Raw genomic sequence first — 19,049 nt, 5'->3', positions numbered from 1 at the left:
CTTACGAACTATGTTACTATCTTCGAAATAATTAAATCAGTGAATAAAAACAGTTGGTTTGACAGCATTCAAGGGATCTTAATAAAAAAGATACATTTAGAATAGGTTGGACAGCCCGGCTCCAGAGTTCCTACAGCTTCATGCCCACATTAATTAATCAATTAATCATCGATGTTCCTCATTTAAGAGCAATAATGCATAAACCCTAAATTCGAGTTCATTTTTCGTATTACCCTTCTACCCACTTATTTGAATTCATTTGTTTAGTGTTCTGTGTAATTTTTCATATATGGATCCCTACGATCTTCTATTTGTTGCTCAATTTGCTTTATCATCATTATTGTTACAGTTGTTAAAAATTTCACTAAAAATCTACTGTGTTAAAACAAAACAATCAAAATAAAAATACTCCCTTCCACCCCACCGCCAAAATGTTCCAAATGAGTTTTATGTACATTTCACTTCACTTGGAAAGTTTTAAAAAATCTTCAAAACATTCTATGGTATTTTAAGTAATACCAATGAAAAATGCAACTTGTCACACATAAAACAAGCACTCAGACAGCTGTGGCAATGGGGAAAGAAAAGTTATGATTTTTTTGAAAGTCTGGAGGAAGAATGACCGCCCATTTACAGGGGCTGACGGTTGGTTTTTACGCGACTCCAAGAGGTGAGCAATTTCTTGCTCAGTGCCCTGTTGGTGGTCGCGTATACATGGGGCTACTATCGCCCCAAATCGCTCTTTGCAGCGATGATTTGAGTGATAATCGCCCCATGTAAAGGTAACTTTAGGTTGTTTTCATGTAGCATTTCCTGTCCAGTGCTGGTTCCACCCCGGTTTTCGTCTTCGGTGCAGAATGCTGTATAGGGACCAAAACCAGGATGGAGCCAGGACAGAACCATACGGCGCGATATGTGAGGGGGAGGAGACCTCTTTGGTCTGTATTTCGCACGGTTTCCATCCCTGTCAGTCTTTATAGCTGGATAGAAAAGCGCTGATGATGATGCTTTTCTATCCAGCCTTAAATGCTGACAGGGAATGAATGTAATTGGAGTTAAGTGGCCCCACTGATATTCCTACACGGGGCCCCATCTACAAGGAATTAAAGATTTCATAAATGTTACAAATGGAAATGTTTATACGGTTAATTTGCTGTATGACTAAACAGGAGCTGTAACTTCTATGTGGACCTTGTAGAATTATGGGGTAGCTGTCACCTTCTATAAGCACCATAAACTAAGTATGATGCTTATAGGACAGGTCCTGCGGAGTCCGGGATGTAATGTTTATACTTACCAGGCTCCCCGGGAAGTCAATGCTCCACCTATCAGCGTGACTCTTCATTCAGTCTGTGTGCGCACTCCCATAGAGAACAGTGGAGTGCGTGCGACAGCGAGGGAATGGGGAGTATATACATTACATCCCCGGACTCCGCCGGACCCGTCCTATAAGAATGTGTCTTAGTTTATGGTGCTTATAGGAAGGGTCAAGTTCTCCCTAAACAGTTTGTATGAGATGGGAATAATGGATCTGACTGGGCATGAGCTGCGATATCAGATGCAACACATTGACAAGAGCTGCACTGTTTCTAGATAAAAAAAGGCCCCTTTTACCCAAATCTCACACATCTTTCTTTCTTACTAGTATAAACGAGACGGCACACAGGATATATTTCTAAGGTTGTTTATTTCCGGTATATACTTTTATTATATCGCTAGTATTATTACACTGCTTTACTATCACTGTTATAATATCACTAGTTTTATCCTTCTACTATTATTATTCCATCACTATTATTACTATTATGTTATTGTTATTATAACGCTATTATGTTTTATATGAAGCTATCAGACTACTGCTACAATCATTAGACCATTTATACCCCATCACTATTATTACTATTATGTTATTGTTACTCTAACGCTATTATGTTGTATATAGAGCTATCAGACTACTGCTAGAATCATTAGACCATTTATACCCCATCACTAGTATTATAAGGTTACTGTTATTATCAGTGTACTATGTTGTTCTATTACTAATTCTAAGAAGCCTAACCCTAACATTGTTGATCCAGAAGAAGGCGAAAAAACCCTGGACACATTCAGCCAATTGGTGACCAGGGAAAAATTCCTTCTTGACCCCGGGAAAAGGCGATCAGTCCTAGAACCCCGGATCAAAGCCTCTAAAGCAATTACCGAATTCCTAGTTAGGATTATATTATTAACCCTATTAAGACTATTATCATATAATTTAAAGAGTATTATTACTATTATTTATAATTACTAATATATTATTATTACTTAGATGCTAATACTACTACTATTTCACTATTACTAATATTACACTATAAGTAACCCTAAAGCTTTAGATCCAGAAGAAGGCGAAAAAACCCTGGACACATTCAGCCAATTGGTGACCAGGGAAAAATTCCTTCTTGACCCCGGGAAAAGGCGATCGGTCCTAGAACCCCGGATCAATATATTATAAATACTATTATATTATCATTTTAAGATTACTATTGTTCCTAATTACTAGTATTACACTATTATTACCTGCATGCTAATATCATTACTCCTCAATATTATTATATTATAAACCATAAACTACTATTATATTATTTTACAGCATTATTACTATTGTTTCTTATTACTATTACACTGTTATACTATCTATACTAATATTATTACTATTACATTGTTTATACAGAAGATAAGCATTTTTTATAATTATTACATTTCCTGAAACCATTAGTACTATGAAACCATTAATCACTATGAGTGATATTACACTAACCCTAACGCTACAATTATTGATCCAGAAGAAGGCGAAAAAACCCTGGACACATTCAGCCAATTGGTGACCAGGGAAAAATTCCTTCTTGACCCCGAGAAAAGGCGATCGGTCCTAGAACCCCGGATCAAATCCCTTCCTACTATTATTGCTGATCTTATTATTTTTATTATTCTACTATTAATTTATTGATTTTACTATAATTACTATTATAAAGATTATTATTATATTATTACTATTGCTGATGTTACTGCAATAGTTCAGAGGTGGAGGGTGCTTCGCAGGATCGTCCACATGATGTTTTTCTTGCCCCACATGCGGGGGCTGCCGTGGCGGATGGAGCGCTGCCTGATCCTGCTTCTTCTCAGTGACCGGTCCTGAATCCCTCTCAGTGGGTCAGATGGAACATCACTGCTGGATTCCTGGTCCTCTTCTTCCTCATCCTCAAGATCTTTTTCCTCTCTTTCCTCCTCATCCTCAATGTTCTCCTCTTTTTCTTCCTCTCTTCCCTCCTCCTTCATCTCTTCATCCTCATCTTTTTGCTTCTCCTCTTCTTCCTCGTCTTCATCCTCCAGCCCTTCACACAGCATGCGAGCGATGGCTGCTCTTGCTCGCAGTGCCAACTCTGCCTTTGTTGGTCTTGGTCTGATGACTTCTTTAATAGTTGGCCGATATTGTTTCTGGGCTTCAGGGTTTGTTGGCATGAGGCGCTTAAAATACAGTGGATCAGTAAATTATGTGCTCAGGTGAATACATATATACACACCATGATAGCTGGCACGTTTACTCACCTCCTTCTTGAAGAGAGGGGACGGCAGGAGTTGCATACATTTCGTCACCAGTCGGAACTCCTCCGCCGACGTGACGCTGGCATAAGCTGAAGAGAGAGAACAGCAGATAATGAGCTCAATCATGGATGTAGAGGAAGAGGCACAAACCTGACAAATATACTTAACCTGCTCGCTGCTCAGAGTGTGACGGATAAAGGTCAGTTAGCAGCCATCCGTTCTCTCTATCTCCACCCTGTACTACATGGTCACCAGTTTCAATATCCAAACCCGCTGCAATTACCTATACCCGGGACAATATTTTATGGAGAAGCGGTTGTCCAGATGGGCCATCTCCTGCAATCTGAGCCCACCACTAAGATCAAGTTCACAACTGCAGGGTGCCTTGTGTCCTCACTGCATCAGTCAGATATAAATGTGCCAAACGTGTCCATCAGGATCCATTAACCCAACAGAGAGCAAAAAAGCCTCCCCTCAGCCTCTGTTGGGTCAGTATATCGCAGTACCATTTTTGAGGCATGGAATAGCATATTAGATAACACAAATCAATATACACACATATACAGAAAAATATATCTGTATGTTTTATTAAATTGGAAGCCTATAAGTAACATATCCCAGTGTATTCCTACACATTGGAAGGTATTCCAGCAGGATACTTGACTATATATACAATCTAATGTACAAACCCCTAAACATGGCTACACAACAAGACATAAAACCGAAAAAGAAAAACACCTACCACACCATAATATAAAACAATATCTTTATTGTAATAAAACATTTATAAATAAAAATACATAACCAATGCAAGGGGGCGCCGCAGACGAAGGCAGCTTGGGCCAAAACATATGTCGTGTACCCTAGAGCCCTCTTGCATGGGTTATTTTGCCCCCTGCCTACCCGTAGTCCTTGCCCTGGCAGAGGTATCCCTGAGAACAGATGAGGAAGACAATGAAGAGTCCTACCTGATCCAAATCCGAAGCTGCTGGGCTCTGTAGTCCACATTGTCTCTGATAATCTGCATCACATCCAAAGCACAAAGAAAAAAGTGGTGAGAAAAGTTCTCTTAAAAGTCTTTCAATACATTATTACTGAGCTATGCCGCATATACAGAGTACTCATATATATACAGAGCTATGCCGCATATACAGAGTACTCATATACACAGAGAGCTATGCTGCATATACAGAGTACTCATATACACACAGCTATGCTGCATATACAGAGTACTCATATATACACAGAGCTATGCTGCATATACAGAGTACTCATATATACACAGAGCTATGCCGCATATACAGAGTACTCATATACACACAGAGCTATGCCGCATATACAGAGTACTCATATATACAGAGCTATGCTGCATATACAGAGTACTCATATACACAGAGAGCTATGCTGCATATACAGAGTACTCATATACACACAGCTATGCTGCATATACAGAGTACTCATATATACACAGAGCTATGCCGCATATACAGAGTACTCACATATACACAGAGCTATGCGGCATATACAGAGTACTCATATATACACAGAGAGCTATGCCGCATATACAGAGTACTCATATATACACAGAGCTATGCCGCATATACAGAGTACTCATATATACACAGAGCTATGCCGCATATACAGAGTACCCATATACACAGAGAGCTATGCTGCATATACAGAGTACTCATATCCACAGAGCTATGCTGCATATACAGAGTACTCATATCCACAGAGCTATGCTGCATAAACAGAGTACTCATATACACAGAGCTATGCGGCATATACAGAGTACTCATATACACACAGAGCTATGCTGCATATACAGAGTACTCATAAACACACAGAGCTATGCTGCATATACAGAGTACTCATATACACACAGAGCTATGCCGCATATACAGAGTACTCATATACACAGAGCTATGCTGCATATACAGAGTACTCATATACACACAGCTATGCTGTATATACAGAGTACTCATATCCAAAGAGCTATGCTGCATATACAGAGTACTCATACACACAGAGTTATGCTGCATATACAGAGTACTCATATACACAGAGGTATGCTGCATATACAGAGTACTCATATACACAGAGCTATGCTGCATATACAGAGTACTCATATACACAGAGCTATGCTGTATATACAGAGTACTCATATCCAAAGAGCTATGCTGCATATACAGAGTACTCATACACACAGAGTTATGCTGCATATACAGAGTACTCATATACACAGAGGTATGCTGCATATACAGAGTACTCATATACACAGAGGTATGCTGCATATACAGAGTACTCATATACACACAGCTATGCTGCATATACAGAGTACTCATATACACAGAGGTATGCTGCATATACAGAGTACTCATATACACAGAGGTATGCTGCATATACAGAGTACTCATATACACAGAGGTATGCTGCATATACAGAGTACTCATATCCACAGAGCTATACTGCATATACAGAGTACTCATATACACACAGAGCTATGCTGCATATACAGAGTACTCATATACACACAGAGCTATGCTGCATATACAGAGTCCTCATATACACAGAGAGCTATGCGGCATATACAAAGTACTCATATACACAGAGAGCTATGCGGCATATACAAAGTACTCATATACACAGAGAGCTATGCGGCATATACAAAGTACTCATATACACAGAGAGCTATGCTGCATATACAGAGTACTCATATACACAGAGAGCTAAGCTGCATATACAGAGTACTCATATACACACACAGAGTTAAGCTGCACATGCAGAGTACTCATACACAGCTAAGCTGCATATACAGAGTACTCATATACACACAGAGCTATTCTGGATATACAGAGTACTCATATACACAGAGTTATGCTGGATATAGAGAGTACTCATATACACACAGAGCTATGCCGCATATACAGAGTACTCATATACACACAGAGCTATGCCGCATATACAGAGTACTCATATACACACAGAGCTATGCTGCATATACAGAGTACTCATATACACACAGCTATGCTGTATATACAGAGTACTCATATACACACAGCTATGCTGTATATACAGAGTACTCATATACACACAGAGCTATGCTGCATATACAGAGTACTCATATACACAGAGCTATGCTGCATATACAGAGTACTCATATACACAGAGCTATGCTGCATATACAGAGTACTCATATACACACAGAGCTATACTGCATATACAGAGTACTCATATACACACAGAGCTATGCTGCATATACAGAGTACTCATATACACACAGAGCTATGCTGCATATACAGAGTACTCATATACACACAGAGCTATGCCGCATATACAGAGTACTCATATACACAGAGCTATGCTGCATATACAGAGTACTCATATACACACAGCTATGCTGCATATACAGAGTACTCATATACACAGAGCTATGCTGCATATACAGAGTACTCATATACACAGAGCTATGCTGCATATACAGTACTTATTTCAGTTTTTCAGGACATTTGGTACATTAACCGGTAACATTAAAAACTATAACTCGTCCCACAAGAAAAAAAAAGTGACAAAAAAATATATGACCGTTGCGACTCTTAGAAGGTGGAGACATAAAACATGAAAATGAAGAGGCAAATAATGTGTGTCCTCAAGGGGTTAAAGATGGGTTCCTGCTCTGTAAGACTGAGTGACCCTGTATTATATGACACCCAGTTATTTACATGAGCACCATGTAGTGCTACACTAATCCTGCTGGGGGCAGTCACCTGGTGATAGCTGTAGAATCCATGTAATCAACTCATCACCAGCAGGTCTGCGCTATGAAAGGACAAAACCCTGTGAATGGCACTAGGGGGCGCTATCCTCATATAATCAGATCATGTTAGTATACAGGACCCCCACTGTTGTCGGAGTAGGAGAGCTGCTCAATGCCAATTGATTAAAAGAGATCCTTGAGCTCCCCCAGAAGTTTTGTGAAAGTGACTACAACCCCCTATGCATAACACATCTAAAATATGGGACCCCAGAAAATAAGCCGTGTATAGAGATAAATATATGTTCATTACATAACCGCCCCGGCTCCACCCACAAGTACTTTGGGTTACATTACAGGGAAATAATACAACAGAGCCAGCAGGAAATTTCTAGAACTCTGAATTAAAGGGGTTGTGCCAAGTTATAAAGAGCCCCCACTTCACAGGATCCACAGGATGGGGTAACTTTATGATCAGCGGGGGTCCGACTGCTGGGAAACCCACTGATCCCAAGACCACAGTTCTGGTCAGTCCCTGAGTGAATGGAGCAATCGGACCCCCACTGATAATTTGGGATAACTTTATAACTTGGCACAACCCCTTAGAACAGTGTTTCCCAACTCCAGTCCCCAAGGCACCCCAACAGGTCATGTTTTCAGGATATCCCATGGTAAGAACATCTGTTGGAATGTCTGGGGCACTGATAATAATCATATCACCTGTGCAATACTGAGGAAATCCAGAAAACATGACCTGTTGGGGGGCTTGAGGACCAAAGTTGGGAAACACTGTCTTAGTACATAGAAGAGACTTCATTCCATTACCTGAAATCACGCAGAAACGTGCGGCTGTCCGTCGTCACTCACTGCTGAGCTCTAACAGACTGAGCACAAGTGACAGTTGGAAGACTTTCAAACACCAATGCTGCGATCCTATTGGTCGGTCACGGATGCTGTCGCCATGGTGACAGATGTAGCTGCAGATTCACTATATGGATATCCTTATATCACGGTGTGAGATGTGACGCCGTAGAGCTGAAGTGACGCCATTATTCTGCTTCTGGCCACATTCACACAACATTTAGGAACATTACTTTATCTTTCAGTTTTATTAATGTTTTCCTCCCTAAGTTATAGAAAATGCTTTATCTGCTGTGTTTCTACTACAAAATGGGAATGTTTTATCTTCGTGCTCCTTACACTGAGGCCACATTTAACCCCTTCAGTGGCGGGTTTCTTACCACCCTGTCAGACCCACCAGGGCAGGTGTTTTAAATGGGACAATCATTTAATTTCAACTAATTTTTCGCGTTCCCAGAGCCATAACTTTCATTTTTCCATTGGCACGGCCATATGAGGGCTTGTTTTTTGCGGGACAAGTTGTACTTTTTGATGGCATCATTTTTGGGTATATATAATGTATTGTATAATTTTTGTAAAAAAAACTTGTAGGGAGATTTGGGGGGGAAAAAAAAAGAAATTCTGCCGTTTGTCTTTTGGACTTCATTTTTCCGGCGTTCAGCGTGCAGAATAAATAATGTGATAACCTTATTCTCTGAGTCACACGATTCCGGCGATACCAGGTTTATACTGTTTTTTTATGTCCATTTAAAACATTTTTTTTTCTCTTAAAGGTTTCCTTTTGTGTCTCCACATTCCTAGAGCCGTATTCATGTTATTTTCCCATTGCCAGAGCTCCAGAAGGCCGTGTTTTTTGCAGGATGAATTCTAGTCTTCATATATCTAATTTTTGGGAACATATAAAATTTTGATCGCTTTTTATTTCATTTTTTCTAGGGCCAAGATAAACAAAATCTAATTCTGGCATGTTTTTATTTTTATTTTTTACTGCATTCTCTGAGCAGTATACACAATGTAATAAAGTCATTCTACAGGCCAGTACGATTATGCCAATACCAAATTGTAATAGTTTTTTGTTTTTGGCTACTTTTTCACACTGAATGGCTGTGATTGGTTAACCAATCAGAATTAGCTTGTTGGAGGTGGGGCATTCAAGCCCTGCATCCAGAAAGCAATGCTCTGTCGGCGTGGAGGAGGACGCTACAGCCTGCAACAGAGCCGCAGACCATCCCGAGGACCGAAACGCTGGTGACAGGTGAGTATTAGACCCCCCTGAGCCGCAGCTTGCGAGTTTTTTGACTTGCAAGCAGGCTCGTAACCAGAGTTTTTGATCTTAAATCGGAGCAAGAATTTGGGAGAGAGCCTGCTTGCAAATCAAAAAACTAGCAAGCTATGTACAAGGGTACTATCACCGAGAAGACCCAGAGTTCAGGGTTAAACCCCCCCAAATCTAAGGCATCCCTATTTATTGACATTTGAGGTAATGGTAGACGAGGAGCTCTTGAAGCTGTCAAAAGAAGAGAAATGTAAACATCAGAATTTAACCGCAAGGGAGAAGAAAGCCCTAGAATCCATCGAAACCGGTGCAACTATCGTGATTAGGCTGTTACATGTGCGGCTGGGATCTGTGGTACTATGTACTCCTAGCAGCACAGTCAGGTGGTTGAGAGTTAATTGAGCTGGCTGGGTGTGGTACTTCCTGCTAGCCAATCTCCTGGTTCTGTGCTCCCATATAACCCAGCTCCTGTCAGTCTCTGGCTGGGTCCCCTAGGGCAGGGGTCCCCAACTCCAGTCCTCAGGGACCACCAACAGGTCATGTTTTCAGGATATCCCATGGTAAGAACACCTGTGACAATGTCTGAGGCACTGATGATAATTACATCACTTGTGCAATACTGAGGAAATCCTGAAAACATGGCCTGTTGGCGGTCCCTGAGGACTGGAACTGGGGAACACTGCCCTAGGGTGAGCACTCATGTTGGTTCTGTGTCCTGTAACTTATCAGTCATGGTCGGTCCTGTTCCCACTTGGATCTGTATTTGCAAGTAAGTCTATTGTGTGGCTCTGCTTCCCCAAGATTGTCTGGAAACCTGTCGTCCTAGTCTGCAGTACATGCAGCTCCCTTTTTCTTCCCCCTGTTCAGGTGCAGCCTCCAGAAATCTTATGTCTTACTCCGGGTGTCAGTTGGTGTAACTGGACACTCCCTTATGTCAGCCATAGGCCCGCGCCCAGGGTAATGGCTCCAAATTGGCATTAGAACACAGTGCGGCCGGTGGTGCTGCAGCTGAACCCCAGGGGTGTAACACCTTACGGGGCCTGAAAACTGAAAGCATTGTCGGAAGGGAGCTGATGACAGCTCAGCTGTCAGAGGTGGTACAACAGTCAACGGGAGCCTCCATGCCCAACCGTATCACATCTTCTATGAAAGCTGGAGCAACAGGGCACTAGAGAGTCCATGCCAGCCCGTATCACATCTTGCATCCAAGCAAAAGGTGGCCCTGCTTAGCACTAGAGCATCCATGCCCCCCGGTATCAAATCTTGTATCCAAGCTAAAGGCGGTGAAACAGGCTACTAGAGCCACCTTCCCCTTCTCCCACCCCCGTATCACATCTTATATGAAAGCTGGAGTGTCCCAGCAGGGCACTAGAGATTCCATGCCCGCTCGTATCACATCCTGAATCTAAGCAAGAGGTGGCCCAACTTGGCACTACAGCATCCATGCCCCACCACACCGTAGCACATCTTGTATCCAAGCTAGAGGCGGTACAGCAGGGTACCAGAGCCTCCACGCCTGTCTATATGGCATCTCGTTTCCAAGCTAGACACTGGACCAGGATTATAGATGTAAACCGACACCTAGTTACATTGTGAGCCTCGTGTGGCGCAGAGCATTAGGGCAGTGGCCGTGCATGCTCTCGCTCACGACCTGAAGTATGCAGGTTCAAACCCCGCATAAGCCAGGTAGCCGGCTCAGGGTCGACTCATCCTTCCGAGGTCGGTGCAATGAGTACCCAGCTTGCTGGGGAGGTAGAGTGACAGCTGAGGGCATACCATCATGTATTCCGGTGGATTTCTGCGCAGCGCGCTCTACTTTTTACCTTAGTGGCCTATTTGGCTTTGTACCAGACCCCACCCTCTGGCCTCTGTATTCAATTGACCACTCATTTCACATCCTTTTACTCTAACTAGAGAAGAATTCAAAACCAACAAAACTTAAATCGTCACCGCACAACATAGTTCCGTTACACACTGCAATTTCCCTGCCACACTCCCGTGGACGTCCATTTAACCCAACAGTTTGTATATATAGAAGACCAGAGAAAATCATTACAGGCCTCTTACATTCTGCACATGGCGCCAAGGCGCCATTTCTACCCGCAACCCGAACGCTGCACTGCCCACCAAGCTGTTAGCCACCAAAAACGTAGGTGGCTATGGGTGACGCTGACCCTCACCTGGGTTGGCTCGCCGGGCCTCGCAGCTCCACTGCTGCACCCCCTCGCCTTTGTGAGGGTTGACCCATAGTACCGCCCAATCGTGACTGTAAACCTGAGCACTATTTCTATGCCGCCAACCGCAGAGTCTTTGCCCTTAGGGAGACGCGCGCATTTTACTTATCACAACAGAACGCAAAATTCCGGCCGAAATCTTAGCTCCGCGTGCTGAAAACCCTGAAAGAGCCAACCGAAATTAACCGCTAAGAGATTGCCATTGGAAAAACAGTGGCTTTGTCACCTGCCTATCCGCTTATTCCACCAGCTCCTTTGCATACGTCACTAAGCAAGCGCTGTGATTGACTGGCACTGTAGCTTTATGGTTAGTGTAGCACCACCCGCAAGGCGATTCATTATGGGCATCTCAAAGCAGCCATAGGCCCGCGCCCAGGGTAATGGCTCCAAATTGGCATTAGAACACAGTGCGGCCGGTGGTGCTGCAGCTGAACCCCAGGGGTGTAACACCTTACGGGGCCTGAAAACTGAAAGCATTGTCGGAAGGGAGCTGATGACAGCTCAGCTGTCAGAGGTGGTACAACAGTGAACGGGAGCCTCCATGCCCAACCGTATCACATCTTCTATGAAAGCTGGAGCAACAGGGCACTAGAGAGTCCATGCCAGCCCGTATCACATCTTGCATCCAAGCAAAAGGTGGCCCTGCTTAGCACTAGAGCATCCATGCCCCCCGGTATCAAATCTTGTATCCAAGCTAAAGGCGGTGAAACAGGCTACTAGAGCCACCTTCCCCTTCTCCCACCCCCGTATCACATCTTATATGAAAGCTGGAGTGTCCCAGCAGGGCACTAGAGATTCCATGCCCGCTCGTATCACATCCTGAATCTAAGCAAGAGGTGGCCCAACTTGGCACTACAGCATCCATGCCCCACCACACCGTAGCACATCTTGTATCCAAGCTAGAGGCGGTACAGCAGGGTACCAGAGCCTCCACGCCTGTCTATATGGCATCTCGTTTCCAAGCTAGACACTGGACCAGGATTATAGATGTAAACCGACACCTAGTTACATTGTGAGCCTCGTGTGGCGCAGAGCATTAGGGCAGTGGCCGTGCATGCTCTCGCTCACGACCTGAAGTATGCGGGTTCAAACCCCGCATAGGCCAGGTAGCCGGCTCAGGGTCGACTCAGCCTTCCATCCTTCCGAGGTCGGTGCAATGAGTACCCAGCTTGCTGGGGGGTAGAGTGACAGCTGAGGGCATACCGTCATGTACTCCGGTGGATTTCTGCGCAGCGCGCTCTACTTTTTACCTTAGTGGCCTATTTGGCTTTGTACCAGACCCCACCCTCTGGCCTCTGTATTCAATTGACCACTCATTTCACATCCTTTTACTCTAACTAGAGAAGAATTCAAAACCAACAAAACTTAAATCGTCACCACACAACATAGTTCCGTTACACACTGCAATTTCCCTGCCACACTCCCGTGGACGTCCATTTAACCCAACAGTTTGTATATATAGAAGACCAGAGAAAATCACTACAGGCCTCTTACATTCTGCACATGGCGCCAAGGCGCCATTTCTACCCGCAACCCGAACGCTGCACTGCCCACCAAGCTGTTAGCCACCAAAAACGTAGGTGGCTATGGGTGACGCTGACCCTCACCTGGGTTGGCTCGCCGGGCCACGCAGCTCCACTGCCGCACCCCCTCGCCTTTGTGAGGGTCGACCCATAGTACCGCCCAATCGTGACTGTAAACCTGAGCACTATTTCTATGCCGCCTGTTAAGAAAATTGTAGATCAATGTATCAGTTAATTATTCTATATTGCATTGTAGAGCATGATACTGGTATGAGTAGTGAAAGGGTTAAATATAACCCTTCTTTAGGCCTCCATGTCTTCTCAGGAAAGATGATAGTCTACTAGACCCCCCATGTATGCATATCTATAGACAGGAAGCTATACACTACAGGGGGTAGGTCTGTAAAGTATTACATGCATTCCTTTCTCCTGAATTCATAGTGGTCTCATTGTATGTAATAGATACACCCTAGAAGGTGTAACTTATGTTAATCATTTTTTATCTTAACCTATCATATATTCTATCCATTTTTGGAGGTATAATCTTTACTGTGATGTCATTTAGGATATATATACTTTGTCCACCTCAGAATAAAGTAGAAATTATTTGATACCACATAAGTTGGTTTGATTTGAATTTCTCCTGGGCTCAGATTACTACACGGAATCTGATAGTCTTCTTCTTGAAAAAACAAATTCTCTCCACATTTTTGGTCCTTCGAGCCGGAAGCACTCACTGCAGAGGGACAGGACACTGACTGAACAGGTGGGTCTGAAGTACTCTCCGATCACTAAAAGACCTCCGTCTTGATTAGACGTCATTAGAGGCCAGTCGGGCATCCTCTCCGAAACAGTGACGTTTTTCCGAATTAGCCTGAGAATTTAGAGGCCTTCCAGATAACGTGTAGTAAGTATACCGGTTGTATACCTTTTTTCTTCATCTTTCTGTCTTTTCTGTATTCTTCATTGCTTAGACGATTTTAAAATGTGTATAGTAACTGAGAGGGAAGTATAGACGAATTAGTTGCTAAGGGGCAATAGCAGTAGTCTATGTGAGACCATAGCCATTGTGAGAAGGCTACAGGAAAGAATTACTCCGTGTGCACGTTAAACAAGGGGTTAAATGACGTCTAACGACACATGGGTGTCGCCAAGAGTACAACATTGTGATAAACTTTGTGTTGAGGGAACTTTACTCATTATTTTCTTACTACTTCTTTTTTCCTTGATATTGTGTTATAGAATAACTAAGAATATACAAAGAGGGCGGCCGCCTACTAACATATTGTAATATTTGTATTGCTGTCTTATATTGAATGTGTGAGTGATTGAGATGAGTGGATCCGATACGTGGGCATTGACCTCTAGGACACATTAAGGACCAACCTTGCTGCGCAGGTTGTTTTCGGACAAGTCCCTTATTGTGTTCGATGTTCACAGGCCCTACTCGGTGAAATTGAAAGGGGGTCTTCGTGTATAAAGCGAAGCAGCGATTCTGGTAAGGGACCTTTGCGTTTTCACTATATATTTTAGTGGCCAGAGGCTTGTTTTATGTTGTTTGTCTTGTAAATCGGCGCCAAGAACATAATTACTAACAATGGGAAATACAAATTGTAAGGCATTTTCCTGTGCATGTCTCTGTTGTTGTTGTCAACAACAGGAGGTCCTTGAAGGGGATAAGAAGTACATGCACAAGTTAGATCCTGACTATGTCAAATATTGTGACAAGTGGGAAAAGAAATATAGATTTAGAAATAAATTGAAAGTTAATAGTTGTAAAGAATTATGTGATAAAATACGGACAAAATCAACTAAAGATCAGCAGAAATACGGATTATCCGCTGCTGAAGCCTGGTTAAAAGAAGCCCAAACCCGCCATACTCAGATAAAAAATAGACCCAATGCAGCAAAGACTGAAATGATGCCTCTAGTAGATAAAGAAGATGATCATTTAGTCTGCCCTGTACAAACTGTGCCACCTATCCCTGTAGCTGCATATGGGGGTTTGGATAGTGTCCAACCACCCCCATACGGGCAAAATTCCACACCTAATGCTCCTTTGTTGCCAAGTCATCATATAGATTCCTTGTTAGATGATAGTAATTTCAAGACTCCTGTAACCCAGGGCCCCCGCAGGAGTGAGAGACAAATGATTCAACGAGTAGCGCAACAGAGTAAGGATGTCTTTCCTATGATTGATGTCCCGAACCCCCGGGGTGGGCTAGATGATGGCCAGGGGGGTCAACATCCTGCTACCATGGAAGTATACAGACCATGGACAGAGAAGGATGTTGTAAAAGCCACAGAGCATATTAAGCATCCAAAAATAGACCCTCGACAGTTTGATGAACAATTTAGAGGGTTAATGAGAAGTTATAAATTGAATGGGGAAGAAATAGAGAGAGCAGCTAGAAGAATTCTAGGGCCAGATTGGAGTTCTGTAGAAGGCAATTGGAATGGGAGGGGAGGAGATGGTAGACCTCTTCCACATGATAATCAGGATTTAATAGAGAGAACAAACAATTTAATTCAAAGATGTAGGAATAGGTGGGCTAGAAGGACGAATTGGGTGGAAATAAATAGATGTACTCAGAGAGATGATGAGGATGTAGATCAGTATTATCATAGACTGAAGGAAGTATTTAACATCTATAGTGGACTAGAGGCACCAGAGGGAAATCAGGAAGAGAGAGATGATCCGAATGCTGCATATAATCAACAGTTAAAGAATGCGTTTGTAAGTGGACTTAAGAAAGAAATAGGAGGTTATATAACGAAGCATATGGTTACCCTTAGAACAGGATCATTGCAGGATGTTTTGGAGTATGCAAAACATGCGGAAAAATTTTACAAAGAGAAGGGAAAGAAGGGTGAGAGAGTGAGAGTTTTTATACAGGGGGAAGAATGTGATGCGATGGTTCAGGAAAGTCAGAGAGGTCATTGGACAGCGATAGGACGTGGAAGTAGAGGTAGAGGGAGAAGCAGAGGTCGGGTGCCGTTCAGGGACTCAATAGTGTGTTGGAATTGTGGGAAATCTGGTCATATTGCCCGAGGATGTCCAGAGAACGAATACTCTCGGACACCTTGGGAAAAATGACTAGAAGAGGTGGATGTACAACACTTGGAGGATCTCTTGGCAATTTCTACTCTGCCTGAGATAGATCTCCAGGTGAATGGGCGGATGATTACTTTCCTGGTGGACTCAGGAGCCACTAGGACATTAATACATCCCAATGATGTACCTGATGTAAAATGCAGTAACAGTCATATCATGGTAAGAGGGGTTAATGGCCGGACCCACAGGGAATCCCTCTCTGAACCCGTTATCATAACGGACCCAGAGACAAATAAGTCTGTAAAATGTCAGATTATAGTGTCTCGAATATGTCCAGTAAATTTATTGGGACGGGACATGATGATGAAATTAGGTATTTCTATTATCCCCAAGGGAAATAAATTTGAAGTTAGAACAGCCCCTGGAGAACTGCAGACATACTACACACTGAAGATAGCAGTGGAGCAATGTAGGTGGGAAGTAAACAACATAATGAAGGAGGCAGAGAAACAAGTAAATACAGCACTGCAATGCCATCCTGGTGAAAAAACGTTTTCCGCCAGGGTGGAGTTTCAGCCAGAACTAAATCTTCATTGTACTATATGGTACCGGTTCTATCAAGGGCCGGATATCTCGTATGAAAAGGAATTGTTTAGAGAGAGTCCCACATCCATCACAGTGGAACAGATATTCTGGGATACAGAGGGATTTTCCGCAGCCTCAAGTATCCTTAGTGAACACATGCAGTCACTATACAAAGGACTAAGCCCCCATATATCCCTCTCAAAACCACCAAATGCAGAATGGAAAGAACTAGGCCAATTTGTACGTGCTTGTAAACAAAGTAAGGATTGGATCCGGAGGTCAGATGGCATCTGGGAAAATCCTAGGTTAAAATCATTTGCAAAAATAGTCCAAACTACCTTGGTAGCACATCCTGAAGCCTTGATTCCAGAAGGATCATTATTACCCTGACACATAAATCTTACAGTACAGGAGACGGACCTTGAACAGTTGCCTGATAGTCTGTGGTCAAAAGGGCCAGCTGATGTGGGATTGATAAAGGGAGTAGAACCAGTCACTATTACTCCTAGATCTACCTTCCGTCCACATCAGAGACAGTACCCCCTTAAACCAGAAGCTGAACTTGGCATAGAGCCTATAATCAAAGATCTGTTACAAGCAGGAGTCATTGTGCCATGTCCAGACAGTCCCTGTAACACACCTCTGTTCCCAGTTAAAAAGGCTCCTCCATCCATGGGATGGCGGATGGTGCAGGATTTACAACAAGTTAATAAGGCCGTAATTCCAAGAGCCCCCACAGTACCAGATCCACATACCTTACTTAATGACCTCAGACCAGAATCTACTCATTTTACTGTTGTGGACATTAGTAATGCTTTTTTTTAGCATACCTGTACACCCTGATCACCAATTTTGGTTTGCTTTCACTTATAAGGGAAGTAGATATACCTTCACCAGGGTGCCACAGGGGTATTGTGAGTCTCCTACAATTTTCTCCCAGGCTATGTCAGCAAACTTAGCCCAGTTCCAACCTCCTAAAGGTAGTCAGCTACTACTGTATGTTGATGACATACTGCTGGCAGCAGACAGTGAGGAGAATTGTAGGGAGGACACAATTGCACTCTTGAGGTTTCTCTATGAGCAAGGCCATAAAGTAAATAGGAAGAAACTCCAATATTGTCAACAAACAGTTAAATATTTGGGGTATAATCTGTCCCATGAAGGTAGGCATTTAGATGACATTAGGAAAAAAGCAATTCTGGAGGTCCCAAAACCACAAACAAAAAAACAAATGATGTCTTTTTTGGGAATGACAAACTTCTGCAGAGCTTGGATCCCAAATTATGCATCTCTGACAGCGCCTCTTACTAGACTCATCTATGATGAACCTCTGGCTGCAGCTGATAAAATCCAGTGGGATGGATCCTCTGAAGAAGCCTTTGTTACATTAAAACAGACTCTGGTGGGCACATCTGTCTTGGGCCTCCCAAATTACAGCAAGCCCTTTGTGCAAACTGTTGACTCAAGGGAAGGATATATGACCTCCGTGTTAACTCAGGAACACGGTGGTAAACAGAGACCGTTAGCATATTACTCTTGCAGATTAGATTCAGTGGCCCGTGCGCTCCCCCCCTGTGTACAAGCGGTAGTAGCAGCAGCTGAAGCAATCAAATCTTCTGCCACTATAGTGCTGTTCCACCCACTTACACTGAAAGTACCACACGCTGTTGCAGTTATTCTCCTGCAAAACAAGATCTCATATCTTAGTCCTTCCAGACATCTCTCCTGTATGACACTACTGCTCTCACAGCCACATCTGACAATTGAGAGATGCACAACACTCAATCCATCTACCTTACTGCCTATTTCTTCAGACGGTACTCCACATAACTGTCTGGGGGAGATAGCGCAAAATGTTTTACCCAGACCAGATCTACAGGATATACCTCTTATGGATGCTGAATACACTCTCTTTGTAGATGGGTCATCCAGGAAAAACCCTGATGGCACTAACGCCACCGGATATGCCGTGGTTACACTGGAACAGACTGTAATAGTTGGGTCCTTGCCAAAGCACTACTCTGCACAAGCAGCAGAACTAGTAGCTCTGACTAAGGCCTGTCAGTGGGCACAGGGTAAGAAGGTCACTATTTACACTGATAGCCAATATGCCTTTTCTACAGTACACGTGTTTGCACAACAATGGAAAAACAGGGGGATGGTCACCTCCACAGGGAAA

General features: G+C 43.1%; 1 protein-coding gene across 3 annotated transcripts in view; it reads right to left on the bottom strand.

The window, feature by feature from the left end:
- Positions 1-1,926: 1,926 nt before the first annotated feature.
- Positions 1,927-19,049, bottom strand: part of LOC136576979 (uncharacterized) — a 450,480-nt gene continuing 433,357 nt past the window's right edge. For 2 of the 3 annotated variants that reach the window (XM_066576656.1, XM_066576657.1), the window contains 3 exons: positions 4,551-4,603; positions 3,586-3,671; positions 1,927-3,504 (listed from right to left, as the gene is read on the bottom strand). In XM_066576656.1, coding sequence (XP_066432753.1) covers positions 3,055-3,504; positions 3,586-3,671; positions 4,551-4,603 — 589 coding nt within the window. In that variant the 3' untranslated portion in view covers positions 1,927-3,054. Of the gene's footprint in view, positions 3,505-3,585; positions 3,672-4,550; positions 4,604-8,161; positions 8,594-19,049 lie in introns of those variants that run through there. The other variant, XM_066576658.1, reaches the window with a different exon arrangement.

Source organism: Eleutherodactylus coqui, chromosome 8 (assembly GCF_035609145.1).
Source record: "Eleutherodactylus coqui strain aEleCoq1 chromosome 8, aEleCoq1.hap1, whole genome shotgun sequence".
NCBI lineage: Eukaryota > Metazoa > Chordata > Amphibia > Anura > Eleutherodactylidae > Eleutherodactylus > Eleutherodactylus coqui.
The sequence above is the reverse complement of the archived record's forward strand: the minus strand, read 5'-3'. Positions and strand labels throughout refer to the sequence as shown.